The sequence below is a fragment of the Molossus molossus genome, unplaced genomic scaffold, assembly GCF_014108415.1.
Source record: "Molossus molossus isolate mMolMol1 unplaced genomic scaffold, mMolMol1.p scaffold_m16_p_23, whole genome shotgun sequence".
Taxonomy (NCBI): domain Eukaryota; kingdom Metazoa; phylum Chordata; class Mammalia; order Chiroptera; family Molossidae; genus Molossus; species Molossus molossus.
Genome location: NW_023425359.1, coordinates 24,856,607 through 24,876,473, shown reverse-complemented (window position 1 = coordinate 24,876,473; position 19,867 = coordinate 24,856,607). Strand labels below are relative to the sequence as shown.

General features: G+C 56.7%; 1 protein-coding gene across 5 annotated transcripts in view; it reads left to right on the top strand.

Moving 5' to 3' along the window:
* Positions 1 to 19,518, top strand: part of KIF14 (kinesin family member 14) — a 35,305-nt gene extending 15,787 nt beyond the window's left edge. For 3 of the 5 annotated variants that reach the window (XM_036277508.1, XM_036277507.1, XM_036277506.1), the window contains 18 exons: positions 125 to 188; positions 2,289 to 2,473; positions 2,933 to 3,035; positions 3,727 to 3,887; positions 5,366 to 5,513; positions 5,964 to 6,116; positions 7,331 to 7,457; positions 8,082 to 8,175; positions 8,636 to 8,768; positions 11,273 to 11,373; positions 14,534 to 14,628; positions 14,887 to 15,066; positions 15,213 to 15,397; positions 16,148 to 16,303; positions 16,849 to 16,971; positions 17,993 to 18,067; positions 18,695 to 18,827; positions 19,157 to 19,518. In XM_036277508.1, the coding sequence (XP_036133401.1) occupies positions 125 to 188; positions 2,289 to 2,473; positions 2,933 to 3,035; positions 3,727 to 3,887; positions 5,366 to 5,513; positions 5,964 to 6,116; positions 7,331 to 7,457; positions 8,082 to 8,175; positions 8,636 to 8,768; positions 11,273 to 11,373; positions 14,534 to 14,628; positions 14,887 to 15,066; positions 15,213 to 15,397; positions 16,148 to 16,303; positions 16,849 to 16,971; positions 17,993 to 18,067; positions 18,695 to 18,827; positions 19,157 to 19,518 (2,578 nt within the window). Of the gene's footprint in view, positions 1 to 124; positions 189 to 2,288; positions 2,474 to 2,932; positions 3,036 to 3,726; positions 3,888 to 5,365; positions 5,514 to 5,963; positions 6,117 to 7,330; positions 7,458 to 8,081; positions 8,176 to 8,635; positions 8,769 to 11,272; positions 11,374 to 14,533; positions 14,629 to 14,886; positions 15,144 to 15,212; positions 15,398 to 16,147; positions 16,304 to 16,848; positions 16,972 to 17,992; positions 18,068 to 18,694; positions 18,828 to 19,156 lie in introns of those variants that run through there. The other 2 variants (XM_036277509.1, XM_036277510.1) reach the window with 2 other exon arrangements.
* The last annotated feature ends 349 nt before the right edge of the window (positions 19,519 to 19,867 follow it).

Genomic DNA, 19,867 nt, shown 5'->3' with positions numbered 1-19,867 from the left:
ATTGAAGCAGCCCCCGGGCCGTCTCAGTTGTTCCCAAGTGGTTTCATAATCTTGACTGGTTATCTGTTGATTCTCAATCCTAAATATATGTGTATTTTTAACTGTTTTGTTTGTCTTTGGGAAGAGTGTGGAAAGAAAAATTTGAACAAGCCGAAAAAAGAAAACATCATGAAATAAAGGAGTTGCAGGTACGCCCTGCACGTCCTAGCTGGCGTGGGTGTTAACGGAAGGTGGCGGCAGGATGCGATTGTTTGCGGGTGCCCGACCCTGCAGGAAGGAGCGGGCTGCAGAGTGGATGGGTGGGCAGCAGGCGGAGGGCGCGGTGACCGCTCAGGGCCGTGGGCTGGTCGGGTGTCCACACACAAGCCGTCCGGTTCCACAGGTGTCTACAAGCGTTTGCGCTGGGCCAGGCGTGGGACCCAGGCAAGGGAAGGCCGGCTTGGCCCTCAGAGCTCGTGATCCACGGGGGGTTTACAGAATGGACATGATGCCTGAAGTGCAGGTGCTGGGTGAGGCTGAACCACAGGAAACTGCCGCGTTTTAGGTGAACAGTGTTGAATATTGGCAGTTTCACGTGGTCCCACTCAGTGCAGTCAGGGCGCAAAATAGGCTGGAGCAGGAGCAGGGAGATGACTCCAACGAGGGTGGGAGCTAGGAGGACGCTGGCGAGGAAGGACAGCTGAGCCAGGCCGTGGACTGAGTGGACAGGAAGGACAGCCGAGCCAGGCCGTGGACTGAGTGGACAGGCCGTGGACTGAGTGGACAGGAAGGACAGCTGAACCAGGCCGTGGATGTGAGCGGACAGGCCATGGACTGAGTGGACAGGAAGGTCAGCCGAGCCAGGCCGTGGACTGAGTGGACAGGAAGGACAGCCGAGCCAGGCCGTGGACTGAGTGGACAGCAAGGACAGCCGAGCCAGGCGTGGACGTGAGCAGAGCTGCGAGGCCGGCAGAGGCAGGAGTCCTGAGCCGAGCACCTGCAGCCCAGCTCGGACGTCAGGATCAAGCAGTTGTAAGCTAGTGCTGGTGCCAGAGACGGGGCTGCAGAGGTGCGACCTTCAGACTGACGTAGGGAGGAATTTGGGTTTGGGTGGGGAGTGGGTTTGAGTGGAGGAGTTGGAGTCAAGAGACAGAAGGGAGGTCAGATCGATTGGATCGAGAGGTGTTTCTTCAATGTGGGTGTCGAGAGAATTAGCAAACTGCGGACCAACGCTCGGGGCTTGGACTGCGCATGGCGTCGGGAGGTGAGGTCATGGTGGCCGAGGCGGAAGCTGCAGGTGGCAGTGGGTGGGGTGATGAGAGAGAAGGACCCCGAGCCTCACGCAGGCTCTGGGACCTCAGGGGTACCTGCAGGAGGCAGGGGCTGTGAGGCTGTCTCCTGAAGGGGAAGGAGACGGGAACACGTGTGTAGGGACTGAACCCCGAATGCAGTGAGGTTCCAGCAGAGGTTGGGGACGGTGGTCCAGGGCGGGGCGTTGGCAGTGAGGGAGGGTTTCCGACAGTCGGTAGGCGGGTCCTGGGAGAACTCAGAGGAGGGGAGCTCTCCTGGGAACGGTCAGCCTAGCTTCACGCAGGGGCGCGGTGTGAAGGCTTTGAAGCGTGGGGAGACTTCGCGGGAGCGGACAGGAGGCGTGCCCAGGGATGAGAGGGGCCGGGGGAGACTTGGGAGCGGACAGGAGGCGTGCCCAGGGATGAGAGGGGCCGGGAGGACGGGGTGTGTGGAGCTCAGGGGTGCGTGGCGCTGCTTCCTGGGAGCGCCCTGTGGAGGTCAGAGGGGCGAAGTCGGAGGGGTGGGTCGGGCGCTCTGCTTAAGGGCGAGACCCGGCCACCCAGGCTGTCCGGCTTGAGCTTTGTCCTGGGGGAAGTCGCCGAAAGTGTCTGACTGGAGGCTGACACTCTGAGAATCCCTTTCAGGAGGGTCTCCCTGGTGTGAGGTGCACATGGGCTGGAAATGGAGGAGTTGACAGGGCGGCAGGAGGTGGGACTCAACGAGGCCCCGGAGCGAGGTGACGGCCGAGAAGGGGGACTCGTTGCAATGACAGCCGATTGGCCAGTAGGAACAGACAGTGTGTGGAGATGGTGCACTGCAGGGGAGCGGCCTGGGGAGGGGGCGGACAGCGAAGGGGCATCCGAGAGAAAGGGGTGCATTGGTGTGTCTCAGGACGTCACAAAGGACACTGACACTCAGACTTCACGCGGAGCAACGTGAAGGTTCGGCACCGACCTCTTTTTTTAAGAGCGTTTACACTTTCGTGCTGTGGGTACAGCTCATTTTCCTCTGACTTCCAGAAAGCTGGGATTGCCTTCCAGATGGACAACTGTCTGCCCAACCTCGTCAACCTGAGCGAAGACCCCCAGCTGTCGGAGACGCTGCTGTACGTGCTCAAGGAAGGGGCCACCACGGTCGGCAGATGCGGCCCCTCCTGCAGCCCCGACATCCGCTTGTCTGGGGTGCTGGTGGCCGACCACCACTGGTGAGTTAGTCTTGGGAACAAGGGCACCTGATCCTTCTCCGCGGGCCCAGGTCCCGGTGGCGTGAGGTGCGTGCGTCCTTGCTGTCGTTCTTCCAAGCGTCTTCCACCAGGAAGGGGGACACTCGGAGCCTTCAGTAAGGACGGTGTGGGGACCAGGCAGTCACCACCCCGTTTTTGTTTACGTGGCCTGTTGGTTCAGGGACCAGCTTTCTTGGAATTGTAGTCACAGGCATGAGACTGACCCCTGGTCATCTTCGGTGCAGGGTGTGGGTGGGACCAGTTTGAAACTGTCGTGTGAACTTTGTCCCCTGCATGGAGTGATCACAGGTGGTGGGTGACGGTACCTGTCCTGTCTCGGCTCCACTTAACACCAAAGGAGGAACCTGAGGGGCTGGTGCTGTGCTACCTTTTGTTACTCTGCCTCTGCCCTGCGATGGTGACAGTGTCTCCACCTCACAGCACGATCAGAAACGTCGATGGGACCGTGAGCATCATCCCCGTGGGGGGAGCAAAGACATACGTGAACGGAAGACACGTGCTGGAGCCCACAGTGTTGCACCACGTGAGTTGGCGGTTCAGGTGGGAGGAGGCGTTTGACTCCAGCAAGCTGTTCATTCGTTTGCGTCTGAGTTGGAAGAGTCCCTTCCTCTTCATCCATTAGCCACCTTCTGTGCCAAGACAGAAGCCGGGTGACTGGGAACCAGGGCCAGACGAGCTGCTCACTATTAGCGTCGTTGTGTTTGGAGGAAACTGGGCTTTACAGCCAGGCCGACAGGGGGAGCTCTGGCCCTGCCCTGGGCTCTGGGACCTTGGAAGGTCTGATTGCCTCGCCCAGGCCCCGGCACTTGTGAGCCTTGTAATAGTTACTCGGGGAGAACAGGCACCCAGGACACATGCCCACTTCCTGTGCCCCGCTTGTCGGGCGGCTAAAGGAAGTGGCCTGTGTCCAGTGCAGAGCAGTGTCCGCAGGCAGGACGCCCTCTGAATGCCTCTTACTGTGTTGCAAGTCGGCCGTTCCTCCTGAAGTCGGGGTGATGCCGAGTCTCACGGTTGTGGTGAGAGGTGTAGGAGGTGAGACACATGTGGAATGTTTCACACAGTTTTCAGCACAGAGAGAGTGTGGGGCAAACGTTAGCTGCTGTGATGTGTGCTGCTCACTGATGACACTCGACTGAAGCGCTGAGCGTGGTGGTTTGTCCCCGGTGTTGTTGGTTCAGACGCACCTGCAGCAGTACGTCTTCTGTGTGCCGCAGGGTGACCGTGTGGTTCTTGGTGGAGACCATTATTTTAGATTCAACCATCCAGCAGAAATCCAGAAAGGGAGAAGACCGTCCGGGGGAGACACCCTCACGAGCGAGGGGCCCAGGGACTTTGAATTTGCGAAGAGCGAGTTGCTGGTGGCTCAGAGATCTCAGTGAGTATTGTCGTTGGTCCAAAGCAGTGTGTCTGGGGGGGCGGGTCTACAGGCACAGGGCTGTGGAGCGCTCAGCACCCGGGCTGGTCGCCAGGAGTCAGTGCGGGGTGTTGACATCTGGGGACGCGGTCTTTCCTCTCGGCACGTTCGTCACTCCACAGACACTCCGCGAGCAGAGGACCTGCGTCTGCACTCGCCAGGGTGGGGGGCCCTTAGCTCCGCACTGGAGGAGCCGTGGTCTCCCAGGGCGACAGTTGTGACGGCGCCCTGCCCTGCCCTGTGTGGGCTTGTGGGGACTCCTGGCCCCGACCGGGGACCACCTGTGCACTGTTGTAGGATTCTGGTTAAGCAGTGTCCTTGGGAACTCAGCGGTGACATATGCCTAAAGAACGTACCGAGTTTGGGTTCATCATGAAGGGCACGGGATCGTTCAAGAGCTTTGAGCTGACTTGAGAGAGACACGATCCGAGTCACCCTTCTGGAGAAGCACCACGGCCCGGGGCCTGGCAGGCGCTCGATTAGAGGAGGTGGTGTCGTGTGCAAAGAGGATTAAGGAGAAAGAGACAATGAGGCTTGGTGACGGGTGGGGGTGGGGGGGCAACGTGGGCCGGACGCTCCTGTCGTGTCCCTTTCCGGAGGCTGGAGGCCGCCCCGTACTTCTCGCAATAGACAGAGCGTGACACTCACCCTCCCAGCCACTTGCGCACTGCGGCTCAGGGCCGCTCAGCGCACTGACGTCCGACAGCCTCGCCCCATGGTCCGCGGAGCCTTCTCTTCCCGCGACCCCTGTCCCCACGGATCTCTGACGCCCTCCCCCGTAGCTCCCGGCTCGGTCGTCCCACATTCCTGGTCTGTCCCCAGTACAATGGGGCGTGCTGATGTCTGCGTGAGCCGCTGGACAGCCACAGGCGGCTCAGCAGGCGCCAGTGTCCCCTCAGCAGCTGCCTGACGGGCTTCGCCACTGTGGGTTTTCCGATGTGACCGGAGAAGGGTGCTGGTGTGGAAGTGGGAACCTGCTCCGCCCCTCGTCAGTGCAACACCCTTGCCTCGTGCTTTCTGTGGTGGCGACTGTAGCAGTTACTGCAGCCACTTCTCACCTAACTTGTTCTTAAGCATCAGGAAAATGTATCCACTTAAACATCGGGCATCTGCAACAGTAACTAAGTTATAAATGAGCACATTGTCATCCATGTATATAAAGGATGAAAACGATTCTAAAGCTAATAAAAGTTTTAGAACACTGTTGACAGGATGTCAGAAATTAAGTCTTGAGATTTAAATATTTGTCGAATGGAAAACATTTTAACATGATTAAGAGCTGATGTGGTTCTGATTGTTTAACCACGACGCTGAGCCCCCAAAAAGAACGCAAAGTAATGTTGAATGTCAACTGTGATTGAAAGAATTTTTAAAAACAAAACACAAGCTGTTAGGGAATCGAGGGACTCCGACGATGCCGGTGCCCGTGTGCTCTGCAGGCTGGAAGCGGAGATCCGAGAGGCACAGCTGAGGGCGAAGCAGGAGATGCTGCAGAGCGTCCAGATCGCGCAGGAAGTGGCCGAGCGCGAGCTGTCCTCGCAGAGAGCCGCCTACGAAGGCAGGATAGAGGCCCTGGAGGCGGAGCTGGTAAAGGCGCACTGGCCCTCTGCCAGGGCCCAGAGGGGCCAGCGGGGGTGGCCCTCTGCCCTCACTGGAAGGCGCGTTGGTGGCAGCCTGGGTGGCCACGGGGCAGAGACCGAGGAGACTCTGTTTCCAGTTCGCCTGCTGGTGTTCAAAGTGACGACCCGCAAAGGGGCCGTTGTCATCGATCGCGACGTCACGCTGGTCCTCCACCCGCGTGAGCCCGCTGCTGGGGCAGGCCGCCCCATTCCCAGGGCCCAGTGGAGGAGGGTTTGGCGACGGCTCATTTGGGTCAGATGCTCGCTGCGTGCGAGGCTGGAGGCTGCGGGGCAGCCCTTCCCCCACGAGCCCCTGTCCCTGCTTCCGTGGAGGGAGGGCCTTTCGCACGTTTGGGGAATCTTCTCAGGAAACGCTTGGTATTTCTGCCCTGGTTATTTCTGTGATTGTTCTTTAAAGAAAGAAGAGTCTCAGAGGAAGAAAGCTCAGGAGATGAGCACCCAGAGAGCTTGCCGCAGAGTCGAGGAGCTGGAAGAGGCCAAGCGGCGCCTGGAGCAGGAAGTCCGCGGCGCCCGGAGGCGGCTGCAGGTGGAGAGCCTGGCGGCCCAGCAGGTGCTTCTCGTGGGTGCTGTCGGGGGCGGGGCGGGCTCCCTGTGCGCGGGCGTGTGGCTGAGGGTGGCGCCCCGCTCAGCTCTCAGGCTCCGCCCGGGTGCCCTGTCCTGGCGTGCCCATGGCCAGCGCCCCATCGCACACAGCGTTCGAGGGGACACCGCTGTTTCTTCTGTTTTGTTTTCTTAAAGAGTTAACATGACTGTATATATATTTTTAAATTTATTTTTATTTTTTAATTGACTTTTAGAGAGAGAGGAAGGGAGAGGGAGAGAGAGAGAGAGATACATCGATGAGAGAGAAACATTCATCTGCTGCCTCCTGCACACTCCCCATTGGGGATCGAGCCCGCAACCCGGGCCTGTGCCCTGACCGGGAATTGAACCGGGACCTCTTGGTCCACGGACGACGCTCCACCCACTGAGCCACACTGGCCGGGCCTTCGCCTGTTTCTTAATCGCTGGAGCCGCTCCGCTCGCAGCCTCGCTCCCCGTGTGGTCTGCCCCTCTCTCCGCGATTGTGGCGGGCGGGGCTGGGAGAAGATGCCCAGTGACCCCGAGAAGGGGTCCCGTGGCCCCGTGGTGATCGGATGTCAGTAGTCAGCTCTGGGACCCAAAGGGCCCAGAACTCCGAGAGTTTTAGGAGGAAAAATAGCTGTTTTCATCTTGGAGACGCTATGAGTGGGCTCTCGTAGGTCATTTGCATCCGGTGAGGTTTTCTGGTGTCTGCATGTGGGCTGCTTCTAAAGGTTTTGTTTTTGGTTTTTTGCTTCCTATCAATGGAAAGAAAAGGATTAATCTACCCAGCTGGTGTGGCTCAGTGGCTGAGCATTGACCCTGCACCAAGAGGTCACCAGTTCGATTCCCGGTCAGGGCACATGCCCAGGTTGTGGGCCCGATCCCCAGTGGGGGGCGTGCAGGAGGCGGCCAGTCGATGTTCTCTCTCACTGATGTTTTTGTCTCTCTCTTTCTCCCTTCCTCTCTCTAAAATCAATGAAGAAAATAATTTAAAAACAAAAGATTATTTCATCAAAAATTTTGAATATTTTTATGGGGGAAAATTATTTTATAAAAATATTTTATACATTTTTAATAGCCTTTTATGCTTAATGGAACGCGTCTTGTAAAATGAGGCCTAACTGCTGTGTGTTCCCACGATTGGTCTGGTTTTATAATTTCTCTCCTCGCACGTTCTTACGTGTGGGTCTGCGTGAATAGGCTCTGGAAGACCACAGCATCCGCCACACGAGGATTCTGGAAGCTTTAGAAGCTGAGAAGCAAAAAATCGCTCAAGAAGTCCAAACGCTGCAGCAAAGCCAGAGCCGTCGGGGGAAAGCTGCCCCCCGTGAGTGTCTGGCGCTCCGCGCGCTGCCGGGCAGGGTGGCCGTGGATTCTCAGTCTCTCAGTCCCGTGGTGACTCTTCCCTCCCCCAGAGGGTTGCGATGGGACACAGGTTCTCAGTGCGACTGAACAACACGGAAAGCATTGAGGATAGAATCTTAACTTTAAATTAGGAAAATGAAGTTGTGAATGAAATTATTTTCTTTCTTGTTTTAATGTCCTGGTTACATCTGTATCCATTCTTTAAAAACTTCAGGGAAAATAGAACGGATTGTGATTCTGCATGAGTTTGGCTGTAGTATATTTTTAGAAATTAGGGGAAAAAAATCTTTGAAGATATTCGAAGGAAAAGCATAGTCTTTGGCATCTCCTGTCTTAGGATTTTCTTATCCCCCTAATCAACTCCAGTTACCTCCCTCGCCCGCACAGTGAAAGGCGTAATTCTAGGTGAAGAATATGTCATTTCACCAACGGGGGCTGGGGAAGTGGCTGGAGGGTCGCGTGTCCCGCCCTCCGTGGTAGTGGTCCAAGCCCCCTGCGTACAGTGGGTGGTTTTTCAGGAGTCGTTCTGCCTGGGGCGTTGTCAGTGCCCATGTCTGTGTCTCACGTCCCCTGTGCTCTCCGCCAGTCCCCACGAGCTGGGGCTCCATGAAGCTGTCCCTGATGATCCAGGAAGCCAACGCCGTGAGCGGCCGGTTTCAGAGACAGTATGTTTTTGGCAGGTGAGGAACCGATCATCCAAATTGTAGAGGAATGCTTTGTTTTAAAATGGTTTACCTCCCTGTTACTCTTCCAGTGTCTCTAAAGACATGCTGTCCTGCAGCGCCTGTCGGGGGGGAGGGAGTGTCGGGGCCCTAGGGCCGGACCCCCCAGAGCTCGCGGTGCAGAGGGCTCTGAGTGGGGAGCGGACCGCTGGGCAGGCTGGTGCTGTAGGACTTACTGTTCTGGTTGAAAATGTATCAGTAGTTCACAATGTAAAGGGAATACATCTTATTAGACTCTATAAATTTTTATTTAAGAAGTTTTAATACAGCATGAGCTACACACAGCGACCACTCGTAAGCTTAGCTCTGGAGGTGTGTAATTAGCGGGCCCAGTGTGTGTGGAAGTCCATCTGATGCAGAAAGCTCTCCGTGTAGACGATGGGTCTCTGTTGTAAGAACATTTTCCTGCTTCCTTCAGACACGAGACGTCAGACGGAGGAGGAGGCTCTGGCCCTCGGGTCCGGGTGCGCAACCTCCAGCTCGGCGTGTCCACCCTCTGGAGCCTGGAGAAGTTCGCGTCCAAGCTCGCGGCCCTGAAGGAGCTTTACGAGGTGCGGCTCTTACTCAGTCTCTCTAAACCTCTGGAAAGAAAACATAGATAAGTGACATGTACTCCGCAAAGAAAATGCGCCTTGGGAAGGCCGCTCACATCCCCCAGCCCAGCGGCACTGACGCGTGTGCCCTGCCTGCAGGGCGGGCCGTGTTGCTCTGTCTGGTGTAACTGATAGAAGTTAGTGCCGAGTCTGTTCATTGGTGATTATGTGGTTTTGAAATTTCACTTTGAACCCGGCCGGTGTGGCTCGGTGGTTGAGCATCGATCCTGCACCAAGAGGTCGCCGGTTCGCTTCCTGGTCAGGGCACATGCCCAGGTTGTGGGCCCAATCCCCAGTGGGGGGCATGCAGGAGGCAGCCAATCGATGTTCTCTCTCATCGATGTTTCTCTCTCTCTCTTTTCCTCTTTCTCTAAAAAATCTGTAAAGAAAAAAAATTAAAATTTCACTTTGAAATGTAAGGAAAGGATGACCTGGCCTGCAGGTCTATTAACGAGGACTCTAGAGGGGGAGTGAGGATGAGGAGGGACAAGAGACACGAGAAATGGAGACAAGACAGGATTCTGATCAAGTCTCGTTTATTCAGGGGGAGTTAACACACTATATAGGGGAAAACAGGTGAAACAGTTAATGAGTATCCCACCTGAAGCCAATTCCAGTAAATGCCCCAGGTGGAACAAATAAGCAAAGAATGGAGTAAACAGTTATCTAGAGGAATGCAGGCACTGCACGCAGAGAGACCCCGCCCCGGGGCCGGAGCTGGCAGAGCAGACTTAACAAGATGGATGCCATGCACATGGTCTCCCACAAAAGGACATTCGAGATGCGAAGCAGTTCGCGTCATTGGACATGAACCCAGGGCGCGAAGGCTGTGGGTTCTCCCCAGGCCCCGCCCGCGCGCTCACCGCTGTGCTTCCGGGCTCCCAGTCACTGTTTCCGCCGTCACAGCGTCTCGGCACACGTTCGTTCCTGCGTCTTCCTTTCTGTCCGCCGTCTAAAGTCATGCCCAGAACATCAGCGTCCTTCACTCTGATGCTCACACTTGGCTGGGGGAGATAGCGCCCCTCCCCGGCCCCCCAGACTGCTCCGGGTGCACGTGGTGGCTGGCGCATCAGAGGGTTGGGTCTGTGTCCTGTGGGGAAGGTGAATGTTCAGTCTAGAAAATAAAGAGAGACAACCGGGGAAAGCACACGGGGGCTCACAGAAACAAGAGAGAACCGGTCGGTACGTTAGGAATCGGGGAAGTGGAGCTCTGGGCCTCCGGAGGTGACCAGGGGCCGAGGCCTTGAGAGAGAGGCTGCACCTGCTAACAGTGCGCTGCATGCAACACACGCGATAACTGTCCAGAAGGAAGAGACTTGTCAGTAAGAGAAAAATCAGGAAAGTGGACTGAATGACCATGCAATGAACTGAAAAGTTTGTCAACAAACTAGCCTCAAAAAAACGTGGGGGTGGGGCAGGTGTGGACCCCAGTAGTGTCAGGAGTAAGCTCTTCTGAACCTCGGAACAGTAAGTCCCGTGAGCTCTTCCAAAACAGTGCAACACGCGGACACGTCGCAGTCGCCTTACAGCGCTGGTGGAATAATTGATTAAAATCAAGCAGAAACCACAAAACCTGCAAAGTTGATTCAGAAGGGAACCACAAACCGATCTTGATATGATCACAGCTATGAAAACCCTGAATGCAATGTCAGTCAGTCAGTGGAACCCAAACACATTCAAAGAACCCTGCCACCGTGACCAAGTAGGGTCAGTCCCAGGAAGACAGGTGCGTTCGTGAGCGAGAACCCACAGCCGGAGGAGCCGGCCCAGAGCGCCGACAGCGGTTGCATCTAAACGACGGGCTACGAGGGGCTGTTTTTCCTTCGTGTTGATGTGTATTAGTAATTTCAAATTTTCTACGACAACTGAGTTGCTTATGTAATCAGGCCCCAGAGAACTGTGCCGAGGTCATTCGCGCGTTCTTGCCTTGGCAGAGACATTGAGACCTGCCGGCGAGTCGCCCTCGTTAGTACCTTCCTCTTTCCAGCCCTTGGCCGCAGAACAGTCTTTACTTGTCTGTCCACACACCTGTGCTGTTTCTGAATCGAGCGCTACATGGTATTTATTTTGTTAGAACTTTGTTAATGGAATTAAAATACATATTGTCATGATCAATATATTCAATCAGTAAGTGAATGAGTCTTAACACCAGATTTTTTTCTTTCTTTCCCAAGGATTTCATCTTTTTTGTTTTTACTGTCTTCTAAATCCTGAGTTTATTATTTGAGTTATTTAATGGATTCTGTTGCTTTTATTAGATCTCTTTTTACATAGTCCCTAGCCTCCTATGATTGATTTTTTTAATTTGATCAGGAAGGTGATTTTTCTTTAGACTTTTGCCAGATGATCTGTAAGTTTGCTAGTTTTATATTTTAAATGTAAAAAAGTATTTGAAATGTTTTCTTAGTGCTCAACACTGTTACGTTCACGTTAACAGAAACTACATGTTTTCTTTATCTCAGAGTAACTGCAGTAACAAGTGTGAGGACCTCTTCTGTGACCCCGAGGATGAGTGGGAGCCTGACGTCACAGACACGCCCATCTCGTCTCTTTCCAGGAGGAGGTAAAGGCATCTCTGCTGCTGGCTTTCTTGTTCTGGAGTGCACCTGTATCGTCGCCCAGCAACAAGAGAAGTCGTGTACTACTGATCAAATTATAACACTCGGCGTTAAATCGTCAGTTAAAATAGGAAAAAAAATGTTTGGGTTTTCATCATGTAAATCTTAAGAGCGATTTAGAATAGCACACATCTAGTCTCCTATAGAAATGAACAGTGTTTATTACTTTCAAATTGCCCTTTCTCGGGAACTTGGCCTATGTTCTATGATAGTTTCTTGTAAGTTATAGAATTTTAAATGCAGTCCAGTTAGTAAGAGCAAGACAGGAGGATGAATTGTGAGCTTCTATGCATGACAAATGTTGCTTACTAAGGACACAAGACTTCCACAGCAAACGGATGATTTTTAAGAACACACAGATGGTGGTGATGGTGATGGTGATGGTGATGGTGATGGTGATGGGGTGGTGATGGTGGTGGTGGGGGTGGTGGTGATGGTGATGTGATGGGGTGATGGTGGTAATGGTGATGATGAAGGTGGTGATGGTGATGATGGTGGTAGTGGTTGTGATGGGGTGATGGTGGTGGTGGTGGTGGTGATGGCGATGGTGATGATGATGATGGTGATGAGGTGGTGGTGATGGTGATGTGATGGGGCAATGATGGTGGTGGTGATGGTGATGGTGGTGATGCTGGTGATAATAGTGATGGTGGTGGTGATGGTGTAGAGTTGTTATGAGATTATAGGTAACGTATATAAAGCTCCTACTATAGGGGATAGATGTTCAATACATGGAAACTCATTTTTATTGGGTGTTCAATATGTTTAGAGTACACACAGGATATGATTTCTGATTTCATACCAATAAACAGTTATCTCTTCAGGTGATTTCCTGAGGACTCAGAACAGAGCTGGGCTCTGGCACCGGAACGAGCCAAAGGCATTTGCGGGTGGATTTGGGTGGTTGAGACCTGGGACACGAAGCCAACCTAGAGTAACATCAGCCTCCCAGAAAATCAGACTAGAAACACAGCTCCATCGTAGGGTGATGTACAAATCCCTTTAGATTTTTACTGGTTTCCTCTTATTATTTATTGTAAACAGATAGAAACTCTGTACTTAAAGGAATGGATCACAATATGAGCATCCATCATCAGTGAACATCAGAGGTTCAGCCTGTGGAATGTTGGTGATTCAGACCTTATTTCCTGCTGACTGTCAGGCTCATAATCAGGGAATCAAGGGAAGTTTCAGTTGTTGCTGAAAAATCAAAACTACTTAATATTCTTAAGGTTTTGAAATTAGGTGTTTTCGTGCGGCGGAGATGTTTCTGAGCACGTCTGTAATTTAAAAGCATCATTTAAGGGAATGACTCGCTCCTGGTCAGACCTTGCAGTGAAGCTCCGGCCTTGCGAGGTGTTTAGGACGGAACCACCGCCTGCGGGTGACGGGCCCTGGCAGCTGCTTAATTATGGAGCTGCCTCCGGGCGACGGCGGCCCCGGGCCGGCTGCAAAGTAGAGGTTCGGCTGCCGGTGCATTTTGATGTGTAGTGTTGACAGTTAAAAGTAAAATTTCCCCAATGCTAAACAGAAATTCTTTGAAAGGAACGTGACAGGCATTTTCTTTATTTGAGTTTAGACGTTATTAGCTCACGGTGGTGGTGAAGGACCAGGTGTTCTAGGTTAGACTCGCTGGGACGATGTGCCTTTCTCCACACCCGAGTACCGACGCTGTGACCTGTGAGCGTCCGTGTGTCCTCTCTGTACCTGTCCTGTCTGTGGGGTCTGTGCGGAAGGTGTCTATGTGAAGCAGCTGGCTATGTGGACGAGGCAGCTAGAGAAAGGGCCACAGCTGGGCGGCCAGCCCCCGGCCCCAGGGAGGGGCCCGAGTGACCTCACCAGGAGAGACGGTGGATCGAACCGTTCCCTCGACCCAGTGCGGCCACTGCACTGCCCAGGCACGTGCCTCTCGGGCACAGAGTCCATTTCAGTTTTCATTCACAGACCACTTCCCGTGGAAGACCCTTCCCAGGGTAACGCCTACGAGGTCAGCCTCGTCCCCGGCCTCTGCCTGTCCTCCCCACATGCTGTCCCCTGCGTCTCGTCTGAGCCCTGTCCCCTGCATCTCGTCTGAGCCCTGTCCCCTGCGTCTCATCTGAGCCCTGTCCCCTGCGTCTCGTCTGAGCCCTGTCCCCTGCATCTCGTCTGAACCCTGTCCCCTGCGTCTGAGCCCTGTCCCCTGCGTCTCGTCTGAGCGCTGTCCCCTGCATCTGAGCGCTGTCCCCTGCGTCTGAGCCCTGTCCCCTGCATCTCGTCTGAGCCCTGTCCCCTGCATCTGAGCGCTGTCCCCTGTGTCTGAACCCTGTCCCCTGCGTCTGAGCGCTGTCCCCTGCATCTGAGCGCTGTCCCCTGCGTCTCAGCCCTGTCCCCTGCGTCTCGTCTGAGCCCTGTCCCCTGCGTCTGAGCCCTGTCCCCTGCATCTGAGCGCTGTCCCCTGCGTCTGAGCCCTGTCCCCTGCGCCTCGTCTGAGCCCTGTCCCCTGCATCTGAGCGCTGTCCCCTGCGTCTGAGCCCTGTCCCCTGTGTCTCAGCCCTGTCCCCTGCGTCTCAGCCCTGTCCCCTGCATCTGAGCCCTGTCCCCTGCTCCCTGTCTCCCCCTCCGGCTGCCTCTGCTCCCACTTCATGTCACTGCCCGGGTGGCCCTTCCGCCTCCCTGGTCCGTCTTTGCCAACCTTCCCATAGTGCTCTGCTCTCATAACACTCGTGACTGTGTTGCCGTCATTTGCCTGGTTTCTCTCTTCCTGTGAACTTCTAGCTCAGTGAGCCCAGAAACCATGTTTGGTGTGTTTCTCTGTGGTGTTCAGAGCCTGTTCTAGTTAATGAACTAACTGAATGCAACGACCAATACCTGGAAATGGTGAAATTCTTGCTCCGTGATGTGAACCCTTGATGAAGTGCTTCCTGTAGAGAATTTAAAATGAGTATTCTGCCCTGGCCAGTTTGGCTCAGCGGTCAGAGTGTTGGCCTGCAGACCAGAGAGTCCCGGGTTTGGTTCCCACTAGGGGAACGTACCAAAAAAATAAAGTAAAGTAAATAAAATACAATGAGTGTTCTTAGTGACGCTGTCCCACGGAGTAGAGGGCGCTGACCTGGTTTCTCTGCTCAGGAGCAGGAGTCTGGTGAGGAGCCGAAGAATTTCTGGCTATTTGCACGACGTCCAAGCTCACACAGCTCGGAACCCACATTCTTCGTGCTCGTCAGGTGTGTGTATCAGCTGATTTTGTGGACAGAAAAGCGAGTCCCGGCTGGCTCTCCGCCCCGCGTCCGCGTCCCGTCCAGAAGCTCCCGTGCCCTCTCAGCGGAGGAGCCGGCCGCCCTCCACTCCTGCGGGTCTGACCTCAAAGCCTGGGGCCGAGAGGCTGGTCCGGTGGGCGGTGTGCGCACAGTCAAGGGTGGCAGGTCTGGTGCCCGGGAACCAGGCTCCGTGGGGAAACCAGGCACCATTACTCCACTGCGCAGAGTCGTCTCTCCCTGGGATTTGCAAAGACTTGATCGGCTCGTCGTTAGCTGCTCTGGGACCGAGCCGGGAAGAGAAGACGATGGCAGACAGCCTGATGCGCAGTTTCCTGCAAGTCCACAGCGGGCTGCTGGCCGTCTCCCAGGCCCACGAGGAGCAGGACGAGGAAGATCAGGACGACCGTAAGCCGCTCCCGCGGGGGTTCTCTGCTCTGCGTTGAATGGGGGTTGGCGCAGCTGCGACCGGCCCTGACTGTCAGGTGTGTGAATGGCGCCGTGAGCGTCTCTTGGAGGCGCCCCTTCCGATAACCCTCCTCCTTCTTCCCAAGTGTTCTCTTCTGACCGCGCAGCCCAGGCGCGGGCTGTGCAGATGGCGTGTGCCTTCGGGCAGCTCACGGCGCTCGTCACGCACTGGCTGGGCGATGCCCCCCCCAGCGCCCGCTCGGCACAGCTTGGGGACGAGCTGAGACAGGAGGTGAAGAAGCTGGGCAGCCACTTACAGGTGTTTCTGCAGGTCAGTCGATCGGCTGGTTCTCCTCTGAAGGGGGGGTCAGTGAGTGCTGGGGGCCGAGTCCCGTCTGCATCTCCCCGAGTCAGAGCTGCAGGGAGGGCTGGCCGGGCACAGAGCTGGAGACCGGAACCTGCGGGCTCGACGTGGGCTCGAGCCCGGGGAGGGAGCGGCCGTGGGCGTCTGGCCGACGAGGGAGATGCTGAGCTGGCGCTCGGTGTTCGGGGCAGCACAGGGACAGGAAGGGACCCAACCCTGCCCGCTGCTGCTCTAGGGAAGCCGGTCAGGTGTCCTGGGTGAACCGCTCGGGTTTTCAGTCTCTGCTCCCCCCCCCCCCCCCCCCGGAAGAGACCAGCAGCCCCTGCGCCGCCGCCGTGTGGACCAGGTGCGCGATGTCTGGAGACGCCCCGTGTGCGTCCCTGCTCTGTGCTTCCTCCTCGTCATTCTTCCGGAAGGTCACTCTGAACGTAACTCAGGGTGTGGCCTGTGGCCCTGAGAGACATGTTTCGCGGAGGGATCCAGTCACCTGTTGGCCCGGGTGACTGGAGGGGCAGGAATCGTTCAAGGGAAGAGCCACCGCTCCGTCCGCCTTTGGTGCTCACTCATTCTGTTCCGGGGTGGCTGCGGCAGGTGTCTTCTGGTTCTGAGACTTAGAGACAGTCCCTGTATCGGGAGCAGGATCGGTTTCCTTTGCGACTGTCTGGTCTTCGCTCCCCAAAGCTCCCGCACCTGGTAAACGGGTCCGTTGTCTTACAGGGGTGCTCCTCCGAGATTCCGTCGATGGTAAGTGACGCTCAAAAGAAAGTTGTCCAGGTCGTGCGACAAGCTGTGATGTGTGTGGGACAGTTGGCGGTTCTGAACGGGACTAGACTTCATCTTCTGGAAAGTGGCGACATGGATGCCGGCGTCCAGGTGGGTGCGCGACGCAGTCTGGAAGACGCCCCCTGAGCGCACCAGAGACGTCTGGTCACAGTGACAGAGCGCGCCAGCTCCCCTGCTAGAGTAGCTCCTGCCGAAATGGTTTCAGACAGTTAAGACAGTTTCCATGTCAGCTGGTCTGGTGTGTGAACCTGCGGGTGGTTTGGGGTCCTCGCCTGACCTCTCGGACCTCTGGTTTGAGGACAGTGGTCTGCCGTGGGGGGCTGCACAGCCGCCGGCTCGGGAGGGACTGTCACCAGGGGGCGAGTCTCTCTGGCTTAGACCGCTCGGGCTGCTGAGACCCTGTGGCGGTGTCCTGGCCACACCTGCCCGAGGAGGACACACGTTCCTCCCACATGTTGTCCGTGGGGTCTCGGTGACAGGCCTGCCCCTTCGCTTCCTACGGACTGCCAGCCCCTGGTCTGGCTTCAGCGGAAGTTAATAAACTTGGAAGCAGAAGATAGAACCATCACTTAATTATTTAAAAAAAAAAAATCTGAAACCTGAATTTGCCGGTTGATGCTCCGGTCCTTTCCCAGGAGGGGATCATGGCTGCCGTCTGGGACGGAGTGGGCTCGGGCCTGCGGATGCTGCTTGAGTCCGGACTGGAGACGGCGCGGGCGCTTCGGCACGAGCTCTTGAGGCAGTGCCCCCAGGACCAGGTGAGAGGACGGCGGGTGCTGCGCGGTACCGGACAGCGGACCAAGTTGACCTTTTAAAAACAGTGTAACTCCGTGACTAGATTGTTGCAAACTCATGTCTCGGAATTGGTGGTACCCTGGTTCCGTTGGAAGGCTGCGGAGGTCCCTCCGGCAGGTGGTGCTTGCCCGGGTTGCTGCAGCCTCCGAGGCCGATGTTTTGCTGGTCGCGAGGAACTGGGCCGGGGTCACCCTCGCGAAGCAGCAGCGATACCTGCTGTCCGCTCTCCCCCCCCCTTGGCTCTGGTCTGCGTCTCCGCTGGCCGATGCAAACTACCGTCAGTTGACCTTGAATGAGCGTCTTGCCGAGGTTCCCACCGGTGGTTTCACACCGAGACACAGAAGCAACGCAGATTGAGTGGTTCCTGGAACGAGCTCCTCGCCCGCCCCAGCTCCCTGCATCAGAGCAGGGGCCAAGCTGGCGGGGGCTCGGTGGGGGGGCTGGTGCTTAAACCTGGTGTCGCTTCTCAGCTCTGTTCAGCGTGGCCCCGTGCTCCGACCCTGCCTCTTCACCTGCAGTGTCGCAGGTGGGAGCTGGTCCTTCGTGAGCCTCCACTTTGCAAGGCAGGGGCTCCTCGTGTCCCCAGGAGCTACTGAGCGGGGTCCTGTCCACGACCCGAGCCGGGGCTGTGTTCTGTCCGCTTGGGCCTGAAGCCAGCACGTCACACACTGCTCCCCCTTACTGAGGTCCACCCCGTGAGTCGAGGGTCAGGAAGATAAAGCTCGAGTCCGTGACTGAACTTGAGGGGCTGGTCAGTTCCAGAATCCTGTTGTGGCGACTTGACGGTCCCGTCGCTTCCCTCCCTCTGGCTGGAATCGGCCAGCTGGGCGGAGCTCCCTGCTGCCCTCAGTTCAACTTAGTCCCCGTCACAGGACGGTCCTCTGCCCTCGCCCGGGGCTCTTCCCCTGCCTGGTCCCCCGGAGTCCCGGGGTTTTGCGCCTGAAGAACCACTTGCGTAATAAAAGGGTCTGACGTTCTCTCCAGGTCGCCCAGCAGCTGAGCGCTAAGGCCGCGGCCTTGATCGGGTGTCTGGAAAGCATCTTTGCCGAATGGAAAACAGTAAGGAAGCTCCTCGTTGTCTTTAGTGTGACGTTCAGTGTGTGTCCACCGCCCTGGGTCCGAGCTGTCGCGCAGGTTTCGGCTTCGCCCCCAGCAGGTGACGCCTGCTCGGCTTCGGCAGGGGGGCAGCTCAGGTCTGACCGCTCAGCCCAGTGACGAGCTGTGTGGACGGCGGCCAGTGTCAGCCTCGTCTGCCTCCTGCCCCTGGCTCTCAGCGCTCAGCTTTGCAAAATGTGTGTCTGGTCTCGTACTCAGGGTGCTCAGAGCCTGAGACACAGTGAATTACACACGTTGTGTCCTCCTGTCAGGTGAAGGGACGTGTAAACTCGGGAGAAACGTTTGCGCTTGAGAATGTTCACTAAAGAGATGGCGGGTGGAGAGGCAGGCTCTTCAAGCGGAGCGTTTGTCTTCTGCGGCATCAGGGCCACTAGCCTCCGCTGTACAGCCGGAGGGAAGTCCTACTGCCTCTGGAAACCCACTGTTAAGGTGGCATTTTGGTCTTGTTTGGAGAGAGCGCAACGCTGGTGAGGAGAGGGACTCGTCTTTGTGGGAGACACGCTTCCGCAGCGAGCCCCGTGGCCGAGCCTGCTGCCCTGCGTGCTCACACTCGCCCCTCTGTCCACACAGGAAAGTCCCGGGCCTCGGGGACAGCCCTCTGGGGGCGGAGATCTGAAGAGCGCGGCCGACCGCGCCCCAGACATCCTGGAGTTACAGCGCTGCTTAGAGCAAACTGTTCAGATGGTCGTTTCCATCCTGAGAGGTAGGTGCTCCCGCTGGAGGTCCACTCCGAAGGTCACAGGGTCAGGGGTCGTGGACACCTTTCACTTTTCACTTACGAATGAAACCTGACTAATGCCGCTCCGTTGACCTTAGTCACCAGCATCGGGGTGGTGTGACCGAGTCCCACTTCATGTGTAGGTGCTTCAGTCTCTAGAAAACCCCACACGCGTCTTGAGCAGTTGAGTTGAACGAGGTTAACTGGTGAGAATGGTCACGATCGGGCCCTTTGGCTGGACGCCCCTGGAGTCACGTGACCGTGGTCAGTGCCCAATGAGCAGGGCCAGTGAGCGAGCTCTCTCTCCTGCGCAGGACACCGCGGCGACGGAAGCCTCCTCAGGAGCTGTGTGGAGCGTGTCTGCAGCTTAGCCAGGGGCATCCAGGTTGGCAGCGGGGTGCACGCGGCCTCTGCCGGCGGCTGTGACCAGAGCCCCGGGGACCTGGCATCCATCGCCAAGTCCCTCCTCCTCTGTTTCGAGTCTGAAGATGGACCCGACTTGTTGAAACCCTGGGAGACGTACAATCAAAGTAGCAGAGAAGGGCCCGGGCCGCCCGGAGCGAGCGGGACGGGCCCCCGCGGGAGCAGAGGCGTTCCCCAGCGCGTCTACCAGCTGCCTTCTCGGCCCCCGCGCGGCTCACAGGAGCGCACGCCCAGCAGGACCCGGTGGGTGTAGCGCCGTGCGCAGGCCTGGCCGTGGTCGCGAGGGGACGGGGTGGGCCGTTGCCGTGCACGGAGGGGTACAGAGCGAGGCCGCAGCGTGCAAGCTGCCAGGAGATCCACGCCCGTTGCTGGCCGGCCGCTGGGCCTGGACTTGCGAGCGTGATGGACTCTGCTCTCAGGTCTGAAGGCGCCTCGGAAGTTTCCTGGTGGCCGGTTCTCGACAGGTGTTTGCAGAGTGGAACGGGCGGCGGGTACACTGACCTGAGGGGGTCAAAGCCAAGCTAAGGGACTTTCTCTACCGTCTCATTGCCCTGAAGCTGAGCTGTGTAGCTTTGACATCGATACACTCCCCTCAGTTCGCC